Raw genomic sequence first — 20,536 nt, 5'->3', positions numbered from 1 at the left:
TTATTGTGCTAGCTTTATGTAATTGAACTAAAAAATCCTGTAATAAAACTGAAAAATAACACTAATATGAAGTTGCTACGTTTAAAAGCCTTCCTATTACATTAATGTACATAAAAGTCAGTGGTGCAAGACTCCCAACTTATCATTGCCATTCACCCAACATACATATCCACAAGAAATGCCCAAAACCAAAGGAATTAAAACAAGCATATCATATGATCTCCACAAATACAAATTCTCAATTGAGTGCTGAAAAAATAATAAAGTAAATTGGGGAGAAGTGCAGGAACAAATAGTTGTTTTCCCAATATGTTTATTGATTTCTCATTAAACAAACAGCAAAAAGGCCAAAAAGCATGCCATTTTACCACTCCAAAAGAAAAGCAACAGGGGTCTCAATCATCCAACAACAATCTAATATAGAAGGCAATTAGAATTGTCTTAAAACACAAATTGACTCTCTCTCTCTCTCTCTCTCTCTCTCTCTCTCTCTCCAGTAGAATATAAGTTCCAGAATAGGGCAGCAGAAAAATACAACAATCCTTGGAAAGAACCCATTTTAATTCAACAAAAAAATCAGCTCCGACTGTTCCCAAAATAGCAGCAAATGTCCCAGCAGTAGAACAAAGTGAAAAACAACCTGCAAATTCTACTTGGACCAAAAAATGTAATTAATAAATGGTTTCATCCAACCAAAGTGATTCAATTATTGGGAAATATGAATCAGAACTTGCAAAAATAGCATAAATGAAAACACTACTTCCATGACAACAAAAAATCAGCTAAATGAAAAGATGCCAATAATTCTGCAGTGCTTAAAATCATTTCAAAACACTGCTCCCTTCTTCAGTGTATATGAGACTTCAACTTTCAAATGGAACTAGAAAAGCTACAGGTTATAATGTTATCTGCAAAACACACATTAAACAAGATCCTCAACTTTCAAATTGAACATGTAGAATCAATAAGGCCTATTCTTTTTTTTTTTTTTTTTTTTTTTTTTGATTGCCAACAAAAAAAAGAATTGTAACTTAACCATGAGGTTAGGGTCTCCATTCAATTTGGATGCAACTGACAAGAATTTTCCTCCTATTGTCTTCTTCTTGTTTCTCTTAACGTTCAAGTTCTCAACTGTCTAACATACCTACGTTACCCATTCCCCCAACCCAACAGAAAATGGTAAAGACTAATCCTCTTAATCCACATATTATCTCAAACTACTGTGTCAGTCCATACCAAAAAAATTAAAACATTGTGAATTTGTTCATGCCCTAGTCAAAGAACCTATGACAAGAAAGCACACACGGGCAAAACAAAGAACAATCTCTATAATGTAAACTGAGTTTCATAACCAAAGGACTCAAAAGTTTTAGCAGCAAACATTAATGCGATGTTTGAAGCAGATACTGTGAACAATCACATACCACCGTAACCTTCATGTAAATGGACTCTGAAGGTTGCAGGCGGATTACACTTTCATTCCTTCCTTGCTTTTGACCTAGTAAAAATGGGATTTATACAAGACAGTCTTCAAGCCAATAATTGATGCATAATCAGCATAGACCAAATAACCATAAGCCAAAAAAAATGGAGTGCGTTGAAGCAACAGTACATGGAACTGTAGAGGATACACATCATGATAATTAACAATCACATCGAGCTATTGTCCAGTTATTTCATGTACTATCATGAACACCCTGTTTTCTGTTATTTTTCAATTAGAGGACCCTTCTTTTTTTTCCCCGACGTCAATCACACATGCAAATCAAGCAAGATATAGACTTCAGAAGATTACTGAAAAGCAGGACTGAGATTATACATTTGAATATATCACCAGGAACGGTTTTAAATTGAATACGGATTTCTGCCTTCCTAGAAGTTAATGCTTTCCCTGCCTTGAGTATAAACGGAACACCTGCAGCAAGCAATTCATACAGATTGCAGTCAAAACATATCAGAGTCAGGAACTACATTTTGATTAATCTAATGCTTAAGAAATATATAACATGAGTAGAGGTTAAGCCTGAATTATGTGCGAAAGAACAGTTTCCTGAGCAGAGAATCAACAGGTTTATCTTCCTCAACTGCGACAGTAATTTAAAAATACAAATATGAAGAATATGTAATTAATTTGTAGATATCTTATATCACACCTTCCCATCTTTCATTGTGAATTCGCAGAATCATAGTTGCAAAAGTGGGAGTATTTGAGTTGTCTAGAACTGTTGGGTCATCAGTGTAGCCATCATATTGTCCAAGCAAAACTTCTTCATCTTCAATCGGAAGCACCGATTAAAGAACCTGAATGGAAAAGGAAAGCATGTCAAGGACTCAAAAAGTGGCAACTCTTAAAGAATACAGAATATATTATAAAAATAGACATTTACGCTAACTGAAAACACAATAATCATATGGTCATTCATTTAACATCTGTAAAAATTCATACATCCTTAAATCAAATGCCTATGCAAATTATTTCCTTCATTCACATGCATTTGTTCTCCATTCCATAGTAAAAAAGAAATACTTAAATCTTGATATTTCTCTCATATTCACTTATTCTTTACATTGACTAGAAAAGGCATCCAAGAGTTTTTCAATCTTGAGCCAATTGATAGAAAGGGACCACCGACATATTATCAGTAGAAGACATAAGAAACTAATTGATGCACCTTCACTTTCTCATCTCAAAATTGGGCTATTTCTATGAGATTTAATTTTTCAAATCTAATGTCTTTCAATCACTTCTTTTTGTCTTTTTGATAAGCAAAGATCAACTCCATCTGAAATCCAACTATTCAAAAACACCATTCTGTCACTTCTCAAATTACATGATTCAAGACAATACTCTCTTATCAAATTCTAAAGAGTAGAGAAAGTGCAACCTGCATCGGAATCAAGACTACATGGTTACAGCTAATTTAACAAAAAGGACATCAAATGTGATACAACAAAAATGAAAATTTTGTAAATTACAATTTTCTCAGATATCTGAGATGCCAAGCTCTTCCTCCCAGGACAGCAGCAGTAGTGCAAAATGCTTGTCCTCTGTTAAAGGCAAAACATAATCAGTCCAACATAATAAAAATTAAATGTTGTTTTATTACCTTAACTCTAAAGAGTATCACAGGTTTTTGCTCAAGATTGCAATGTAAACAAAATTAGTGAGAGACATTGTTAATACAGATTGATGTCTTCAACACACCAAACAGAATGGATCCGATAAATCCATATACCAGAGTTCAAATTTTAATTGCTTGATGAGATTGAGAACTAAATACATGATATGACCAAACCAATGTAAAAGGTAAAAGGTACAATAGATTTTTAATTACCTAATATGCTCCTGCTTCTTTGCCAGAGTAAACCTAATTTTTTGGAGATTAGTCACTAGAGTAACTGGTAAAAACGAAGGTTTTTTATTGACTATCACTTGGCAACACAATTTCACTTGAACATGTGTGTTTGATGTGTAGCCAAAATTGTTTTCACAGAATACTCATAATAGCAAGAATTCAAAAATGTATGCTCACCAGGCAAATTTTGAAATCTGTGGAGTGGAAAATCAGAGAAAAACCGTCTTGTCAACATATTTGCCAGCAATGGTTTTGGCTGCTACCAGTCCAGCTGCCAAACCAGCATCGAATAAAGCATGCAATCTCACACAGTAATACTTCGCCATAAAGATCTTCATTTTGTCCTATAAGAATGAAGTCTCAATACCACAATAGAGAACTAATCTGATTCAGCTATAAAAAGCGTAACAACTAGGGCTCACAACCATCCAATCTGTAATTCTACAGTAAAAATTGAAGCTTAAAATGTTACTACTTACCTTGTGGTTCTGCTCAACATAGTTGATGACTAGTTTTCCAACGGGCAAGGTTAGGGCACAGAGAAACTGAAACAAAGGTATGATTAGATTTAGAATCGTGGCCAGCATACACAAAGTTATTCACTAAAATGAACAATATAAGCTGAAACCTGAGCCAATAAGAATAAGCAGCGTTAACAAAAGAAAACACAGAGTAAGAAATATCACTGCTCATATCATTGTGATAAATGGAACAATGTTCAACATACAGGCACAATAGCTGAACATCTTTCATCGTCTCAATCTATTGACGAGTTCTTGACCTAAAGGGCGTGGCCACGGCCATTCATGTTTTGCAGGTACCCAAGCTGCTACAAGATCTTCATACAAACTCATCTGCACAGTTTACACAGATTTATTTGAAGATCAAAAGATGCCCTGTTTCTGCAAACCCTTTAAAAAAAAAACAATATGTTTGGACTCTGTTGTCAGCAACTTGTCTGCAGAAACTAAAATAGTTTGAAGCATCATCATTATATCTCATGCCAAAATGATATAATTCTTCAAACAATGTGTGCATTGGAGCCTATTAAAACACTGATAACTGAAAAGCATGACAAGACCTTCCATGCTTACCTCTTTTATGCTCTTCAGAAGCTACAGAACATTGCCTAAGGTATCTTTTATGGGGCCCCACCTTTAAAGAAACCCATCTCTTTGCTTATAGGAGGAACTACAGCAATAAAATTTGTCAGAAGAGAGAGCCTAACAAATATTTTGATACATGGAACAAGAGAACAAGAGAACAACATTCACCATTCTGTTCAGGTATAGCCGTATAGGAGAACAAGAGAACGAGATTGTATGGAACAGTATTACAAATAAAAGAGTTACAATTTTATATTAAAAAAATAATATCTAAAAGGGAAAAAACCACTTAGTATTAATCCTTAATTCCTATTTAAATTTTGTAATCAAAATTTCCTAAGAAAGAAGGTGTTGCAAGCTGATTACCATGAGACACAACTTGCTCGCAGCTGAGGCAGCAGCCTCTTGTAATTCTGGATCCATGGCTTCATAGTTGGAACCTACATATTTCAAAAAGCATTGCAACAATAACATTATGACAATCCTATGAAATCTGGAATCAACACATTGTGGGCCATAAATGCTTCATAGTTTTTTTAAATAAAATATTACTTTGTCCCAAGTGTTCCCTTATGAGAAAAAACCAAACAGAAAAAACCAAAATAGGTTTAATCATGTTCTTCTATCATGTTTAAAATGACTGGTTGAGCATGATAATAACAATAATCTTCTATGGTCCATTTTGAACATGATAATAACAAGAAACAATTCATCAAAATGACTGTCCCCTATGGTTTAATCATGTTCAAAATGACTGCACGTTATTATCACACAATTGATTTTGAGTTTGCTTCAGTGTTAAATTGTAAGGTAAGAACTCAGCAAACTTTAACTTACAAATCTTTAACTTTGTAAACTCATCACCGAAAATCCAACAAAAATTTTAAGCCTTTAACTCACAAATATGACAAATATAAAAAATAACCAATTTTTTTAAAATAAAAAAACATAAACCAAAAACTTTCAATAATAAGTTGAGAGTTACCCTCAAAGGAAGAAGAGCTCATTGCTGTTATTTAATTACTTTGACCATCACATTACCACCAAAGCTCTTAACTTTTCTGAACATGAAATAGAGAACTAAATTAATTAAAATTTTGAAAATAAGAAAACAAATTCAGGACAATTAAATAGAAATCCCAAACATCTAGTTAGTACCAAAGTATTACAACTTTAATTACATATCACCAAAAAATATATTACTACCCAAACAAAGCTAATGCATGAAATTGATATTGAGCCAACAATAAAACAACATAGAAAACAAAACTTTGTCAAGTAAAAATCCAACAAAACAATAAATAAATAAATTTTTTAAAAAAATCCATATCATAACCCAACTCCATCAATCCAAAAATCAGAAATTAGAAGAAAAAAAAAAAAAAATGGCAACCCAGGCTCAACCTATATTATCAAAAAAAATCCCCAATTATCTCTGCAAAATCTTAATTTTGGAGTCAGCTTGAACAATAAGATTCAGAGCAAAAATAAAAGGATAATCTCAAAGAAATCAAATACAACTATTGGATTATTAGATGCAACATGTAATGGTTGGTTGCTTGACCAATCCCACAATTTTACCTCCAGCAATCAAGAGTAGCCAACGGAGAAAGTGCTGTGCATAATTTGTGGATATGGATTTTGGAGGTTAACAAAAATAAAAAGAAGAGAATTAAAAATAAAAAAGAACAAATTACCAAATAGATTCAGAAACCATCTCGGGCACAGGCTCTTGTCAAAAACAAAATGAACATGGAAACCATTTCAAAAATCCATTTTAGATTCAGAAAATATAAAATTATTTCAGAAACCCACTCCAGAAAATAGAAACTATTTCAGAAACTCATTTCAATCAAAGAACAGATGTTACAAAAATCAAATCATTTCAAAACCATTTCACATAGAAACTATTTCAGAAAATAGAGAAAGAAATAAATCAACAACAAACCTGTTCCAGCCGAACTCAGCTTTGGCTGGTGACCTTCAATACAATATTGTGAAAAAATATAGCAAAAGATCTCATTAAACAAGCTAAACAACAATAAAACAGATCTGCTAAATTACAAACCTTTAAAGTTGGGTTTGTCACCATCATCATTAGTTGCAATATAATCATAGAGCTCTGTTATTTTATCTTCATTATTAACTCTAATCCAAAGCATCATCTCATAGTAAGCTAATCTTAATAGTGAATTCGGATTCTACTCATAAATAGCTTCACAGAAATATACAAATTCTTGTACCATCTCCATGTTGATTAAAAACATCTCAGAAATGGACCATAAGTTTCCTCCTCTAGTCACCAACTCACCATCATGAATATACCTAGAGCACATTCATTTCATTTCACAAATCCTGATTAAACTTGTAAGTTTCTTGCTAAAAATTTCAATAACCAAATCGAGAGAGACGGGAAGGAAGAGAGAGAGAGAGAGAGAGAAATCAACACCTCGCTGGTGCAAATGGTGGTGGCGGTGCAGATGGTGGTTGCGGTGGAGCTTCGAAATCGAGAGAGAGAGCTTCAAAATCGAAATCGCTCTGAGATCTCTGAGACCGATCTGAATGTCTGAATCTCAAAGATGAAACTCTGAGAAATCAAGCACAGCCAAAGATGAAATCAGATCTAGAGAGAGAGAGAGAGAGAGAGTCGGTGGAGCTTTGAAATCGAGAAAGAGATCTTCAAAATCAAAATCGCTTTGAGATGAAATCGAAATCACTCTGAATCTCAAAGACGAACCAGTATGAATCTGAATCTCAAAGAAAATCGTTCTGAATCGAAATCGCTCTCAAGGGTTTAGAAACAATTGGGGGTGAGCAAGAGGCGCGATTTGAAGGCGTGAGGATTCAAAATAAGGGTTTACAAAAGGCTTTAACAATCATTCTCAGCTTCAAAATGGGCTCTGAGAATGAGAGGGTTGAGAGAGAGAGAGATCGCTTGCTCGCTCGAGATCTGCGCGTATAACATCTCAGATTCAAAATAAGGGCTTCAAAATAGAGCGAGAAAGGAGGCGCGTGAGGCTAACGGATTTGGAGGCGCTTTTAAACGTCTCCTATTATAAAACGGCCTCGTTTTGTTTAAAGATATATGCGACGTTTAAAAAACGTCGTTTAATGTTAATAAAAGTGACGTTTAAAAAAACGTCATTAAAAAAACGCCACCATAACTCCTTTTTCTTGTAGTGTAATAATAATAATAATAATTGTGCTCATTCAAGTATACAATTTTGTCAACAACAATGATAGGAACTCACAAAATTTACCCACAAAAAACATTGTGCGGTTGAAATTCACTTCAAGTGTAGCCTGTAGGTTCCATCGTACAATAATTGAATCTAAACCATACACCACTTTTCAGTAATGCTAGAGACTGAGAGAAAGTCAGTCAAAGAACAAGTAGTTAGATGAGCATTAACAGTGGGTATAGGTAGTAGTAGTACAAGCAATACATCATAAAATAAAATAACTTAAATGAAGAGAACAACTTCCAAATCACAACTAAAATCCATTCGAAATATAAATTTTTACTGGCACATTCCAAAGGATTCTATAACCTGTACGTGTATGGGGAAGACTGAAGAGAAACAAATTAACAAGTATTGCAAGAGAGATTGTTCTATGAAGGGTGTGATATTAAAGCCTTCATGCCTTCCAGTATAGCTGCTTTATTCAAGATTCAATCATATACGTCGATTTCATTGCAATTTTCGATTCAAGCGTTCTCTTTAGAGGGTGACGACATCAAATGATGCAATGTGGTTGCCTGGATGATGGCACTAGGACTCGTTGGGTCCCTGGCATGGAGCGACCCGTGTCGTTTGAGGCCAGGATTCCTATCAACACTGTTTTGCACGATACACCGCAATGGCCTCGGAAGGTATCGCACTAGCCGTGTCGAGGTTACCAGCAGAACCACACCTAGAATTATGAAAAACCTGCAATAACAGATGGGCAATTGAACAAAATTTTATTTATAGCAAAAATCTTAATTGGCTGCAGTCCAATATATACAACAAAAGCAGTAATAACTCCGGTGGGCAGGAATTTAATTAATATTACTTTATTTTTTTGAATTTAGACTTCCATTAAATCAGCAAAGCAAAGGTAGGCCGACCATTTCTTGATGCATGATTTTTGCGTTCGTAGTTTAATGAAAGTCTCAATACTAGCATTAGATTATTTAGACTGTAGACCTTTACTAATTTAAACTTCAAGACAAAAGTTATTTGAAAATATGCCAGATAAAATTCTCAACATCAGATCAACTAGCACCTACAGTCTCCAATGTCAAATTACAAACATAAAGAAGTGAAAATAATGTATCAGAGGTCAATGGGGCACAAAATTACAAATCCGTTGAAACATTTTGAAATTGCAGCTGAAATGGGTGTTAGAATACTAATCACAAAGACGAGGAAATCGCCCCCCATCAATTTACCAATACCCTCATCTTTTCTCTTCTCCTTTCTTCAATGTTCTTTCCCTGTAAATCTGTGGCTAGTTGCCCCAACTGCCCCCAGCCCCCACCCACTCCCGGAGTAGGGGTGTTGGCCTGAGTTACAAAGATAAATATATATATATATATATAAGAAAATAAGGGGGAAGGAGAAGAAGAAGATGAGGGCATTATGATAAATTAAATGGATGATTCCCTTCTCTTTGTAATTAGTTTTGTTCTTCTCATTTTGAATTGTAATTTCAAAAAAATTCCCATTGATTTGTAAATACCCCATTATACGATATTTTACCCATAAAGAATCCATGAATAAAAATTGGATTTAGATTCCTCTTGAGAAAGCTACTAGTGGAAACTAGGAGTAAATTTAAAATTACCATCCAAACAAAACTGAAAGCCGAGCCATTGGTGCTGAAGGCCATCGTTCACCCAAAGCAAGCATACCAGCAAGTACACCAGTCACAATTGATGCTACAGCAGCGCATGCGGACACTACAATTGCTCTCCCATGTTTCAAGCCCCGTGTCTGTTTTGAAAGGAATAACACCAGAATTATCACTATGGTTCCCCAAGTAATTGGAATAAAAACGCTATGTGGTGTGGTCTAGTTTTATGAAACTCAAAACAGACAATGCTGGTAACTACATGACAAATATGAGTCATGGTTGGTACATGCCGAACAGGAATTGATGTCAAGTGAAATAGGAAACAAGCAAAAAATGAGTGGTATTTATGTTAGATGATGGTCATCGTGAGATGCTTGTAAAACAAGCATTAGGATACCTGGTAAAAAAATCCAGTACCACTACAACAAACACTGATTGAGATGCATGCAGGAACCAGCAACTTGGAGAAGCCCTGGTCCAAGAATACAAACCCCATCTTTGATATGACAGATGCAACCCTGCAATCAGATTTCATCAGAAATCTCACTAGGAAAATAAAATGCAAACCAAATCTGACAAAACCACAAACAAATAGAACTGCTTGTACAAATAATAGCCAGTAACAGCCATTTTCTGTACATGTTCAATTCTGAATAAAGTACCAACAGTTACAAACAAATTAAAGATATTTGCTTTACAACAAGAAACCTATTCATCAAGTGTTTCCTGCCATCTCACTGGATGAACCTATACATCTACTTAAAAAGAAGAGGCATTCCAACTAAAGGGAAGACCAAACACCACTGCTTCCTTGCAATTTCTTTTTGTTTTTGTGTATTTTTTTTGTGACAATTTTATTTAGATTATGGGTGTCAGATGCAATTTCATTCAGAGCAATTTTAGTCGCTCAAAAAGATGCTTCACAAAAAATCACCTGGCATTAACACCTCCCAGGACTTCACCCTGGTAAACCGATGTAGTAAACTTCAGCATCTGGCAACTCATTTTAACTTCAATTGATGAATCAAATTATGATATTTAGCTATGTAAAAGTTCCCCGTCAACATATGATGCAATGCTACCGATTAGTTGTATTACCAAATATGAGAAATGTTATATCCAACACCAACCGACCGGAACTGATCCTGGTGTCTCTCTCGTTATTCAATTGTGTACTAAATTTCTAATTTCATTCTTGATTAAATAAAATAAAAAATTCAAAAGAAAAAAAAAATGAGTTATTGGATAAGAAGTCTAGAAGGAGAAAGCCACCAGTCTTGCAGATGAAGGGTTAATTACACTTTTATCTCCCCTCAACTATCAATGAATATCGCTTTACCACATCAACTTCAATACTGTACACTGAGAACCATTAGCTATCAAAAATGGTACAAATACCCTTCTTTTGGAAGGGTGGAAGTGAAGCAATTTTTATAGTTGAGGGATCCAAATGTATGGTTTTAAAGTTATGGCGGTAAAGTAATATTCAGTGATAGATCAGGGGGAAAAAGTGTAAAGAAGACTGATAGAAGCAATATCTAGTCCTTCATGCCATCCGTCTACAAGTAATTTTCCACAAGGACTTCACACTAGCACTCCTTTTGGTAATACGCCAAACAATTAGGTAGCCTGTTAGAATTTACCATCACCTACCACACACTTACCATCACCTACCACACACTCACCTACCTCACCTACCACCACCTAACCTACATCTATATAATCAATCAAGTGTAACAGAATCATATATCAATCAGATATCAATCAATAATACATACATCAATTTTAACATGGTATCAGAGCAGGTTTAGAACCTAATATTTTCGCTTCACCGGCGGGCGGCAACCTCACCTTGGCCGCCCGCCGGACCTCAACCTATTCCGCTGTCATCTCTATCAATACATAAGCTCCCTTGGTCAAGCTTCCATCCTCCGACTCAAGCACCATGCATATCATCATCCTCATCGTATGCCTCTTGGTCCTGTTGCTGTTTCCGACGCATCTCGTCCTCAATGTTAACATCATGCAGTGTAGTCTTCTCACATTCATCCAACTCCATCAGAGAGACAACCAACCATTTTGGGCAGCAAATTTTCGGCACAGTCAAATATATTCCAAATCAACCCCATGCTCAAGCTCTCCAAACTCCTCCAGCAAAGAGGCTTTCACATCACCTTTGTCAACACTGAGTTCAACCACTGCGACAAGGGATACTCCCACATATTTGTTCCGCTGCTACTTCCCAGCTTTGACCGAAGCATCGGCTTGCGCAATGTTCCGAGCCATGGCAGTAAGACGCGCGATCCCGTGCTCGGCGGCTGTGACGGTGTTAGCCGTCGGCGCATTAATCACAAGGCAACCGTGCTCCGTCGCCGCCGCCAGATCCACGTTGTCGATGCCGATGCCGACGCCGGCGCGTCCGACAACCTTGTTACATGGACACCACCACACACACCGGCGAAGAGAGAGGAAGGAGATGATGAGTTATTGAGAGTGGGACCGCTGATAAAATCCGTAGTATACGCATTGCTCCGGATCGAACCACCCATATCATTCCACTACAGCAGAGAGCAATATCTTATACCAACTTTTCCATTCTTCTTTTCTCTTTTCTTCATTTCTTTATTTATTTTCCTTTTTTTATCTCTTTTTTTGAACCCTTTTGTTTATATTATTGATTCCCCACTTCCTCTCTCAATGATTAAAATACTCTCTCTCTCTCTCTCTCTCACTTTACACCCACTCTTTCCAACTCTTTCCAACCCATGTGCACCTTTTTTTTTTTTATTTTCTTCCATTCTACGTTTTTGACCCATCATTCCACCATACCTATTTTTTTATTCTTATTCTTATTATTATTATTATTATTATTATACAACACCAACACAACCCACAACCACCCGTCCACTTTTCATCTCTTTATTTTATATATATATCTATATATCTCTTTTTATTATATCTCAAAAAAAAAAAAAAAAAAAAAAAAAAAAAAAAAAACATCCTCCTCTCTCTTCCGTTTGATTTCAAACTCCATTATTTTTATTTATTTTCTCCAAACCACTTTCCTTCTTTCCCCCATCTTTCATTTTTGATTTCAAATATATTTTTATTATTTCTTTCTTTCTTTTTCTTTCACATTATTTTTAATCTTTTTTCAATTCCATTCATCCCATCTAGCTTTGCCTACCAAACCATATTTTATTCCTCTCAGGGATCAACCCCGATCACAATTTTACACACAACAAAAAAATTAAAAAAAAAAATAAAACAAAAAATAAAAATAAATAAAAAATTAAAAAAAAAAACACACAAACAACCACATTCACAGGTGGGATTTTTTCTTCTCTACTCTGCCGCCGGTCTTTTCCTCTTGCCTCCGTCCTGGGCGGCCCTTGCCGGTGTTGCCTCCGTGTTTCCCCCTCCACTGGGCATGATCACTACTCCCTGCTCCTCCACTGCAGCATATGGCGGCCCTCCAAATCGGAACATCACGGTGGCCTTCCGTTTCAGCTCCTTATTTTCTGCCCTTAGCACGCTTATCTCTGCTCGCACATCCTTATACATGCGTTGGAGCAGAGCCAGCTGGGAGTTTAATTGCTGCACCTCATTTGTCCTACTCTGCAGCCGGTTCGACAAGTTTGTGACCGCCGTCATGCTTTCCACACATGCCTTCAAAGTATACTGATTGGCCTCCACATCCGACTGCACTGCCATTCTTTGCTCCACAGACCGCATCGGAAAGTTCAGCGGAGTAAACTCCGGGGCACTCGGTTGAGGTTCCAGTGCCACCGCTCCAGTTCTCTCTCTTGTTGACTCGTTGAGGTCGGGAAAGAGAGTGAGCAGACTCCGGGAAGATGAAGCCATTTTCTGGGCTACAAAGTGTTCCCCAGTTTCTCTCTCCGAAGAGGCAGAGTTTTTTCAGAGAAGGGTTGGTTTCAGAGGTTTCAGAATGGTATGCCTCAGCCTCAGCCTTCGTCTTGGTTAAATAGCCGAGGTAGCCACGCGTATCGCGCGCCACTTGCCGCCAGACGACAAACGGGCACGCCAACCAAGGCACTCACGTGCCTCGCCATCATGTCCGACACACCTTTTGATGAATTGGGCACGCCTTTTGATGGCACGCCTTTTGACAAATTTGGGCACACCTTTTGAGGGTGCAACTTTTTCAACGGTCCGACATGACCCTATAAACTGTCCCGACATTGATTCCGGTTAGCTCCTTTATGGGTCCGACAAGACTCTGTAAACTGTCCCGACATTGATTCCGGTTAGTTTCTACAAGGGTCCGACAAGACTCTATAAACTGTCCCGACATTGATTCCGGTTAGCTCCTTTATGGGTCCGACAAGACTCTGTAAACTGTCCCGACATTGATTCCGGTTAGTTTCTACAAGGGTCCAGCATGACCCCATAAACTGTCTTATACAACGGTCCGACATGACCCCATAAACTGTCTTCTACAACGGTCCGACATGACCCCATAAACTGTCTTCTACATCGGTCTGACACCGCCATCCAGTGTCCTCTACACCGTTATGACACCACCATACAGTGTCCTCTACAACGTTATGACACCACCATTCAGTGTCTTCACCAATGGTCTGACACGACCATACAGTGTCTCCTATCCTTTTTTATTTTTATGTATTTTCTTGTTTATTTTTATGTATTTTCTTGTTTTGTTCCTCTCTTCAAACTCAAGTTGGTTAGTTTCTATCCTCCTTGAGTTTGCGGGGGCTGTTAGAATTTACCATCACCTACCACACACTTACCATCACCTACCACACACTCACCTACTACACTCACCTACTCCTCACCTACCACCACCTAACCTACATCTATATAATCAATCAAGTGTAACAGAATCATATATCAATCAGATATCAATCAATAATACATACATCAATTTTAACATAGCCCAACTGAAAAACTAAGTCCCCTATGATACATGTGAAATCTCCTTCTAAACAAAAATGGTCCACACAGTATCCTACTTTCCCATAATGACCTATTTTGAGTCTTTCAGACTTCTTCCAGTTACTAGGAAAACAGTTATGACATGGCTCTTGTCATGGTGTCCAACCATGTCTCCCAAATAACAGTGGGTGTTTTACTCGTGTGTCGTGTAGTGGTAGCATTTTGCATCATCAAATTATTCCTTTTAGAATTTCCAATTCTTTTTTTATTTTTTTTCCCCTCGTCTCTTAAAAGATTGTATCCATGTCAGGTTTTGACAACAGCAGTATTATTAGTGCAATTAACCCAAAAGATGGAAGAAAGTATTAACATGCTAAAAAATTTTCAAGTAAAACCACATAGAGAGACAGTACCCAAACAAAATGCCTGATTCCAAGCCGTAAATAATTTCCTCAACAACTTCAGATTGCATCTGCAAGGAAAAAGCACATCACAACATAAAAGGGGAAATCCCAAGCAGACGCTTTGTAGTATGATAAAACAATACATAATATTAGGATGAAAAAAAATACCATCTCTTGTTCTCTTCGGTGACGTCTGTAGATGCGAAGCCATCCGTTAAGTAGTACCTACAGTCACAAGATTTCTGTTAATGCCTGAATCATATCAACAAATTTAAGAAACAATTTCTTTAACAAAACCCTAATAGCAGTGATAAGACAAACAAAATAAAGCACGGGCGAAAAACCATACAACATAAATATATTACACAAATAGGAAAAGAAGGGCAGTAACAATCTAGAAAACTAAATCAGTGACAATCTAGAAAACTAAATCAGTAACAGAAACAGGAATTCACAATCTACTGCATCTTCCAGCAACTCAGCCCATTCAGAGCCAAAAAAATAAGGCTCAAAATAGAAGGGATTACTATATTGTAATGGCAACAACTAATCCTTCATAAGAACTCAGCATTTTTTTTTAATGCTAGCAATGTAGTACTGTACTTGATTTTTAAATGAACTAGGTATAATTACTCATCCATAATACACATTACATCATAACAAACGATCAAAATTTTTAGTTTCATCCATGTTTTGTAGCAGTTCTTTCTTTCTTGGGTAGTTCCGTAACTGAAGGCTGTACAATTTGTATCCGTTAGGCAAATCTAAAATAAGTGTCATGATAAAGGGCAAGTAGTTAAATATGAAGACTAATTTTTAGTTTCACAAACATAATTAAGCACTCAAATTCAAAATTCACTATAATCTTAAATCGGAAAAGCAATTATCAAATATTTAATTTGGTATTGCTTAGCAGCACAATTCCATGAGATCCATATGTCAAGGCTTACTTGACACCTAGACACTAGTCACTTTGCAACCCAACCTAATACCTAGGTTGTGACACCCCTGTTCTGTATTATGCTAATTGGTCCCAAATACAAATGTGATTATATGTTTTGATATGATTTTGTGTGCCATTATGCGAATATATGTGATTTTGAAGTTTTATCTGTTCACCGTAGGAATATCTGTTTGAATAATCTGCTTTGAAAATTAAATTGAGGGCCTTATCGGCCACAAAACCCGGAATCGATTACGCCATTGTGATTGGCATAATTTTTAGAGCCTACGGTGAAATTTAATTGAAAAATTGATTCGGACCAGATTAAGGTGATTAAATTGGTAAATTGGTGCCCAATTATTTATTATTATTATTATGAGTTAGTGGAAATTATTGGGTAAGGGCACTACACTTCCCATTCTCTCCTATGTATTCATTTTGGCTGATCAAACTTTGAGAAAGGGAGAGAGAGCCGGCTGTCAAAAAGAGAGAGGGAGAGAATTGTGTAATTTGTGACTCAAGCTTGGAGATTTGGAGTCTAGGTCAAGAATTAGCCATAGATTGGGCTTATAGGTAAGTATTGATTCTTGAATTCATGAAATTAATGTGTGATCTTGTGTGTTCAAGGGTTGTTTGTGACCAGGAGCATGAGTTAAGTTGGTTTTGTTGGAATTAAAGCTTGATATATGCATGCATGCAAGAAATTGTTTTGAAATAGCATGTATAAGCTTGAAATACATGATTCATGTAGAGTTTTGGTTGAAACTCATGTTTTGATCACCATTTGTGTTGTCTAAGTTGAGAATGTGGCTAATTCATCACATGCATGTACAATTTATGAAGATGTGAGCTTGAATGTATGAAATTGTTATGTTGGAGTTGAGTTTAGTGCCAATTTGGGACATGCATGTGGTTAATTCATGAAATTGAGCTCTATGATGATGTGTATTGGTATTTATATCATGTTAGTACAAATATAGATGAAGTTGGAGCCATGTTATGCAAGAAATGTGGTTGGAATGTTTGAAGGGAGCTCAAGAACACAATCTGGAATTTCCAGAATTTTGGTGTCCGCTCGAGCGAGGAAACCGCCACTCGAGCGTAAATTTTGTGCTCCTAGCACTTTTTGCAGAGTTGGATGTCCGCTTGAGCGGGATATTTCACGCTCGAGCGGGGAGCTTTTGTAGACAGGCCTTCCGCTCGAGCGCCCTAACTCACGCTCGAGCGCAATTTTGAGGTAACCAGCACTTTTGCAGGCCTGTTGGGTCCGCTCGAGCGGGGAATCCCACGCTCGAGTGGGGACCCTGTTTCCTGAAATTTTGTATGTTTGTTCTGTGTTTCGTTTTCCATTCTCTTCCACATTTAAGCACTCTTAGGCATATGTTAAGCATCATAAATGAGTTAAAGAGATAAGAGTAAAGCCTAAAGAGGAATATGTGAATTAAAGAACAGATTGAACTGTTAGTAACCCTTTTGTGTTCATGAAATGTGTAGGGTCAAGCTCCAGGGCAAATCCATAAGCCGATCACTGTAAGTAATATCGATATTTGAAAACTTGTCAATGTCCAATTGTTTATTCCCTTATAAGCTTCATGAGTTGCTAATTGGGATTGTGGACACAAGTCTGACATGATATAAGCAAATGGACCGAAGGTCGTTTTGATATAAATAAATGGACCGAAGGTCGTTTTGACATAAATGAATGGATAGAAGGTCGTTTTGACACGAATGAGTGGGCCGAAGACCGTTTTGACATAAATGAATGGACCGAAAGCCGTTTTGACACGAATGAGTGGGCCGAAGGCCATTTTGACTTAAATGAGTGGGCCGAAGGCCGTTTCGACATAAATGAGTGGGCTGAAGGCCGTTTTGACAGAAATGAATGGGCCGAAGGCCGTTTTGACAAAAATGAATGGGCTAAAGGCCATTTTGACATGAATGGAAATCTGAACGGGCCGAAGGCCATTTTGTCATGAATGAAAATCTGAATGGGCCAAAGGCCAGTATGTTTGGAACTACAGTCGCTTGATCAAAATTGTGTATAAGTATATATGTTAAGTAGAAATATAAATTGGGCCCAAGGCCGTTTGGAGCATGTTGTTCTACATATTGTTTATACAACTTCTGTATTTGATATTATTCACTAGGTTATCGCTCACGCTCATTCATGTGTTTGTAGGTGAGCCAAGGGAGGTCCAAACCCAGCCCCAGTGAAGTCCATCCGGAACAACAAAGGTTTTGGAGAGTCAGCCCTTGTGTCTCACGCATGAGACCCAACCTTGTCATTTTGTTATGTACTGTATTTTGTCACGTTGGCAAGGGCTTTGTGTATATTTGTATATAGTCTGTTATGGGTTGACTTAGTTCGGATGATCCTGTCTGTAACGAATTTTATGGCACTGTACTTTTGATGTGGGTTATTAACGTATATGAGTATGGTTTGTTTTGATGTGTATATAAGCACGGCTCTATGGACAAAGTTTTAAATTTTTGCTTCCGTTTGGCCCCTTTACTCTGATGAGATATGTCTGTTTTGGTTTGAGCCCGTAGGTAATCCTTAACCCATAGGGGCGGGTTCAGGGTCATGACATAGGTAACACTGCTTTACACACATAGCTGTAAGGCAATATTCTATGCAATGCAGCAAGGATAAATGCAATGCAGCAAGGATAAATGCAATGACATCAATAGAATTTCATATATAGATACATACACCTATGTATAATTCAGACAGCAAAAGCATGTTCTAATATACTAATCAGTAAATACTTTACAAACAGATTCTTGCACATAATTTCCATACAAAATTATGTGGCAATTTGTGGTCCTTTAATTTCAAACCAGAACACTAACAATCATGAATCATAATTTCAAAAATACCTCAACCACATCATTTTGGACGGATTTTCCTATACTAAAATTAGATGGTGCATAGAATAGAATACCTACAAATAAGAATGCAACAACAAACGCCAGCCAAGGTAAATGGGCAATAGATATTGAAGAAGCCTGTTGTTCCTCCCCTCCAGCCCCAACTCCTGCACATAGAAAGATTATTACTAAATTATACCTTAAAATTGGCCTAATCAAGAGAACAGAGATCAAAACTAATTATGAGACACCTCAAAGTGTCAAGTTTTAGAAACCAGCTGAAAAATTCTTTCAACCAATTACTTGGCAATTGTATAACAAAACCCAGAATCTTCTGTATAAGAAAATAGGGAAATTGCAGGAGACATGGTTTTCACAATTCAATCTGATCAATCTCAGATTCTCAGTAGTTAGGCAATATTTCAGTCAAGAGGTGGTATCCAATTCCCAAATTTCTGAACCATCTCAACTATCACATGTACTCGGAAATAGATGGAAAATCTAAATAGTAAACTGAAATTGTACATACGATGTGCTCTTTCGAGGAAACAGTTATGAGGCAATAGTCCCAAAATTCAAAGCACTGGCATAAAAAAGGCACTTTACCAAGCCGAGAGGACCATTAGAGAAAAACTGTCATTTTTTATTTTTATATATCTTTGATTTAATTTTCAAAAATTCTGAATACATGCATTGAAGAAGAGAAGAACGGCCTCAATTGGAAAGCCCGCCATAGAGTAGTTTTAGAAACTTGGTTGCACAAAGAAATTAAACATGAGAGGGGAAAAAAAAAGAAGTAAAAAAGGACAAGCTATTATGAGCTATAATGTAGTGACACCCATAACATCAGAAGCATAGAAGACAGTGGCACATATGCATTTCTGCATTCTCATCCAAAGTGCATTTCTCATCACCAGGCCTTTAGCACTAGTAAGAGCACCATCACTATTTCAGCATTTCTGCTACATCATACTAGTGAAATTTTTCAGGAGGCTATGCGCATCACCGTAGTTCTTAATAAAACACAAAATCGAAAGAGGGAAAAAAAGAAAACATTTCAATCAAGAAACCAATGTACATAACTAGATGCTCTGTTTGGCCCCCAAGGAAACACTCTGTTTGGTAGCCAAGAAAAGAAGCTAGACAACCCAGAAAATGTACCTATGTTCTTCTTCTCTCCATGGAGTTCCTTTCTTCCTCTCGACCTCGCCATGCTTTGTCTATGCTGCCGACCCAAACGAGGTCTAACTCTTCTTCGACTCGGTCTCCCATCCGAGCGACGACTCGTCAGAGTAACTCTGCAACTCGACTTGGCCCGACTCAATCTCATTTGCAAATCTGAGAGAGAGGAGAGATGCCCCAAATGAGATGTGTTTAGGGCAAATCTGAGAGAGAGTGAGGGAGACAGAGAGATGCCCCAAATAAGATGTGTTTAGGGCAAATCTGTGAGAGAGACAAAGAAGAGAATAGAAGAGTTGTACCGGGATGGATGCCCGTCGAACCAGTGTCTGATGATTAGTTCCCGTTTGGTAATATTTACCTTTTTAGTTTTTAATTTTTGTAAAAATTTAAAAAGTTCAGATAAAAATTTGTTTAGTAAAATTTTTAATTTATAAATTAGTGATCTCAGTTTATAAATTTGGCTAAAAAATAAAAATACAAAAAATATATTTCCATTTTAAGTTTTCATTTTTTTTTTTACCACCCAACACTAGCCACCACTCGCCACCATTTTCCACCACCGTCTTCTGCCACCACCACCCACCACCCACCCCCACCTGTCACCACCACACATTACCCACCTGCCACCACTAGTCACCACTACCCACCACCCACCTGCCACCCACTCACCACCACCACCCATCCCTCGCCGCCACTACCACCACCCGCCACCTACTTGCCACCACCATCCACCACCAGCCACCCACCACCACTAGCCATCTGCCACTCACCCGCCACCACCACCCACCGCCACCACCACCATCACCCACCACTCACCCGCCACCCACCTGCCATTACCACCAACCACCACCCACTCGCTACCACCTACCACCCGCCACCGTCACCCACCCATCCACCACCACCACCACCCGCCACTAC

The 20,536-nt window shown here is 37.4% G+C and overlaps 1 protein-coding gene across 8 annotated transcripts; it reads right to left on the bottom strand.

The window, feature by feature from the left end:
* Positions 1 to 299: 299 nt before the first annotated feature.
* LOC114310751 (putative magnesium transporter NIPA9) lies at positions 300 to 20,003 on the bottom strand. Of its 8 annotated transcripts, XM_082922644.1 has the most exons (19): positions 19,598 to 19,949; positions 18,515 to 18,603; positions 14,791 to 14,847; positions 14,632 to 14,690; positions 9,699 to 9,819; positions 9,293 to 9,441; positions 8,100 to 8,394; positions 5,448 to 5,523; positions 4,829 to 4,902; positions 4,451 to 4,547; positions 4,084 to 4,210; positions 3,836 to 3,901; positions 3,534 to 3,700; positions 3,336 to 3,368; positions 2,977 to 3,048; positions 2,154 to 2,301; positions 1,820 to 1,915; positions 1,428 to 1,498; positions 300 to 649 (listed from the first exon to the last, which is right to left on the bottom strand). In XM_082922644.1, the coding sequence occupies exons 1-7, from the start codon at positions 19,764 to 19,766 to the stop codon at positions 8,172 to 8,174; spliced, it is 867 nt and encodes a 288-aa protein (XP_082778770.1). In that variant the 5' UTR covers positions 19,767 to 19,949; the 3' UTR covers positions 300 to 649; positions 1,428 to 1,498; positions 1,820 to 1,915; positions 2,154 to 2,301; positions 2,977 to 3,048; positions 3,336 to 3,368; positions 3,534 to 3,700; positions 3,836 to 3,901; positions 4,084 to 4,210; positions 4,451 to 4,547; positions 4,829 to 4,902; positions 5,448 to 5,523; positions 8,100 to 8,171. The 8 variants fall into 8 exon arrangements, with proteins under 8 accessions (XP_082778770.1, XP_082778783.1, XP_082778766.1 ...); XM_082922657.1 differs by lacking the exon at positions 1,428 to 1,498 and having other exon boundaries at positions 7,714 to 8,394; positions 19,598 to 20,003; XM_082922640.1 differs by lacking the exon at positions 3,336 to 3,368.
* Positions 20,004 to 20,536: the final 533 nt, after the last annotated feature.

This window comes from Camellia sinensis, chromosome 1 (assembly GCF_055761805.1).
Source record: "Camellia sinensis isolate YWXY chromosome 1, ASM5576180v1, whole genome shotgun sequence".
NCBI classification, from domain to species: Eukaryota; Viridiplantae; Streptophyta; class Magnoliopsida; order Ericales; family Theaceae; genus Camellia; species Camellia sinensis.
Note: the sequence above shows the minus strand (reverse complement) of the source record. Positions and strands in the feature narration are given on the sequence as shown.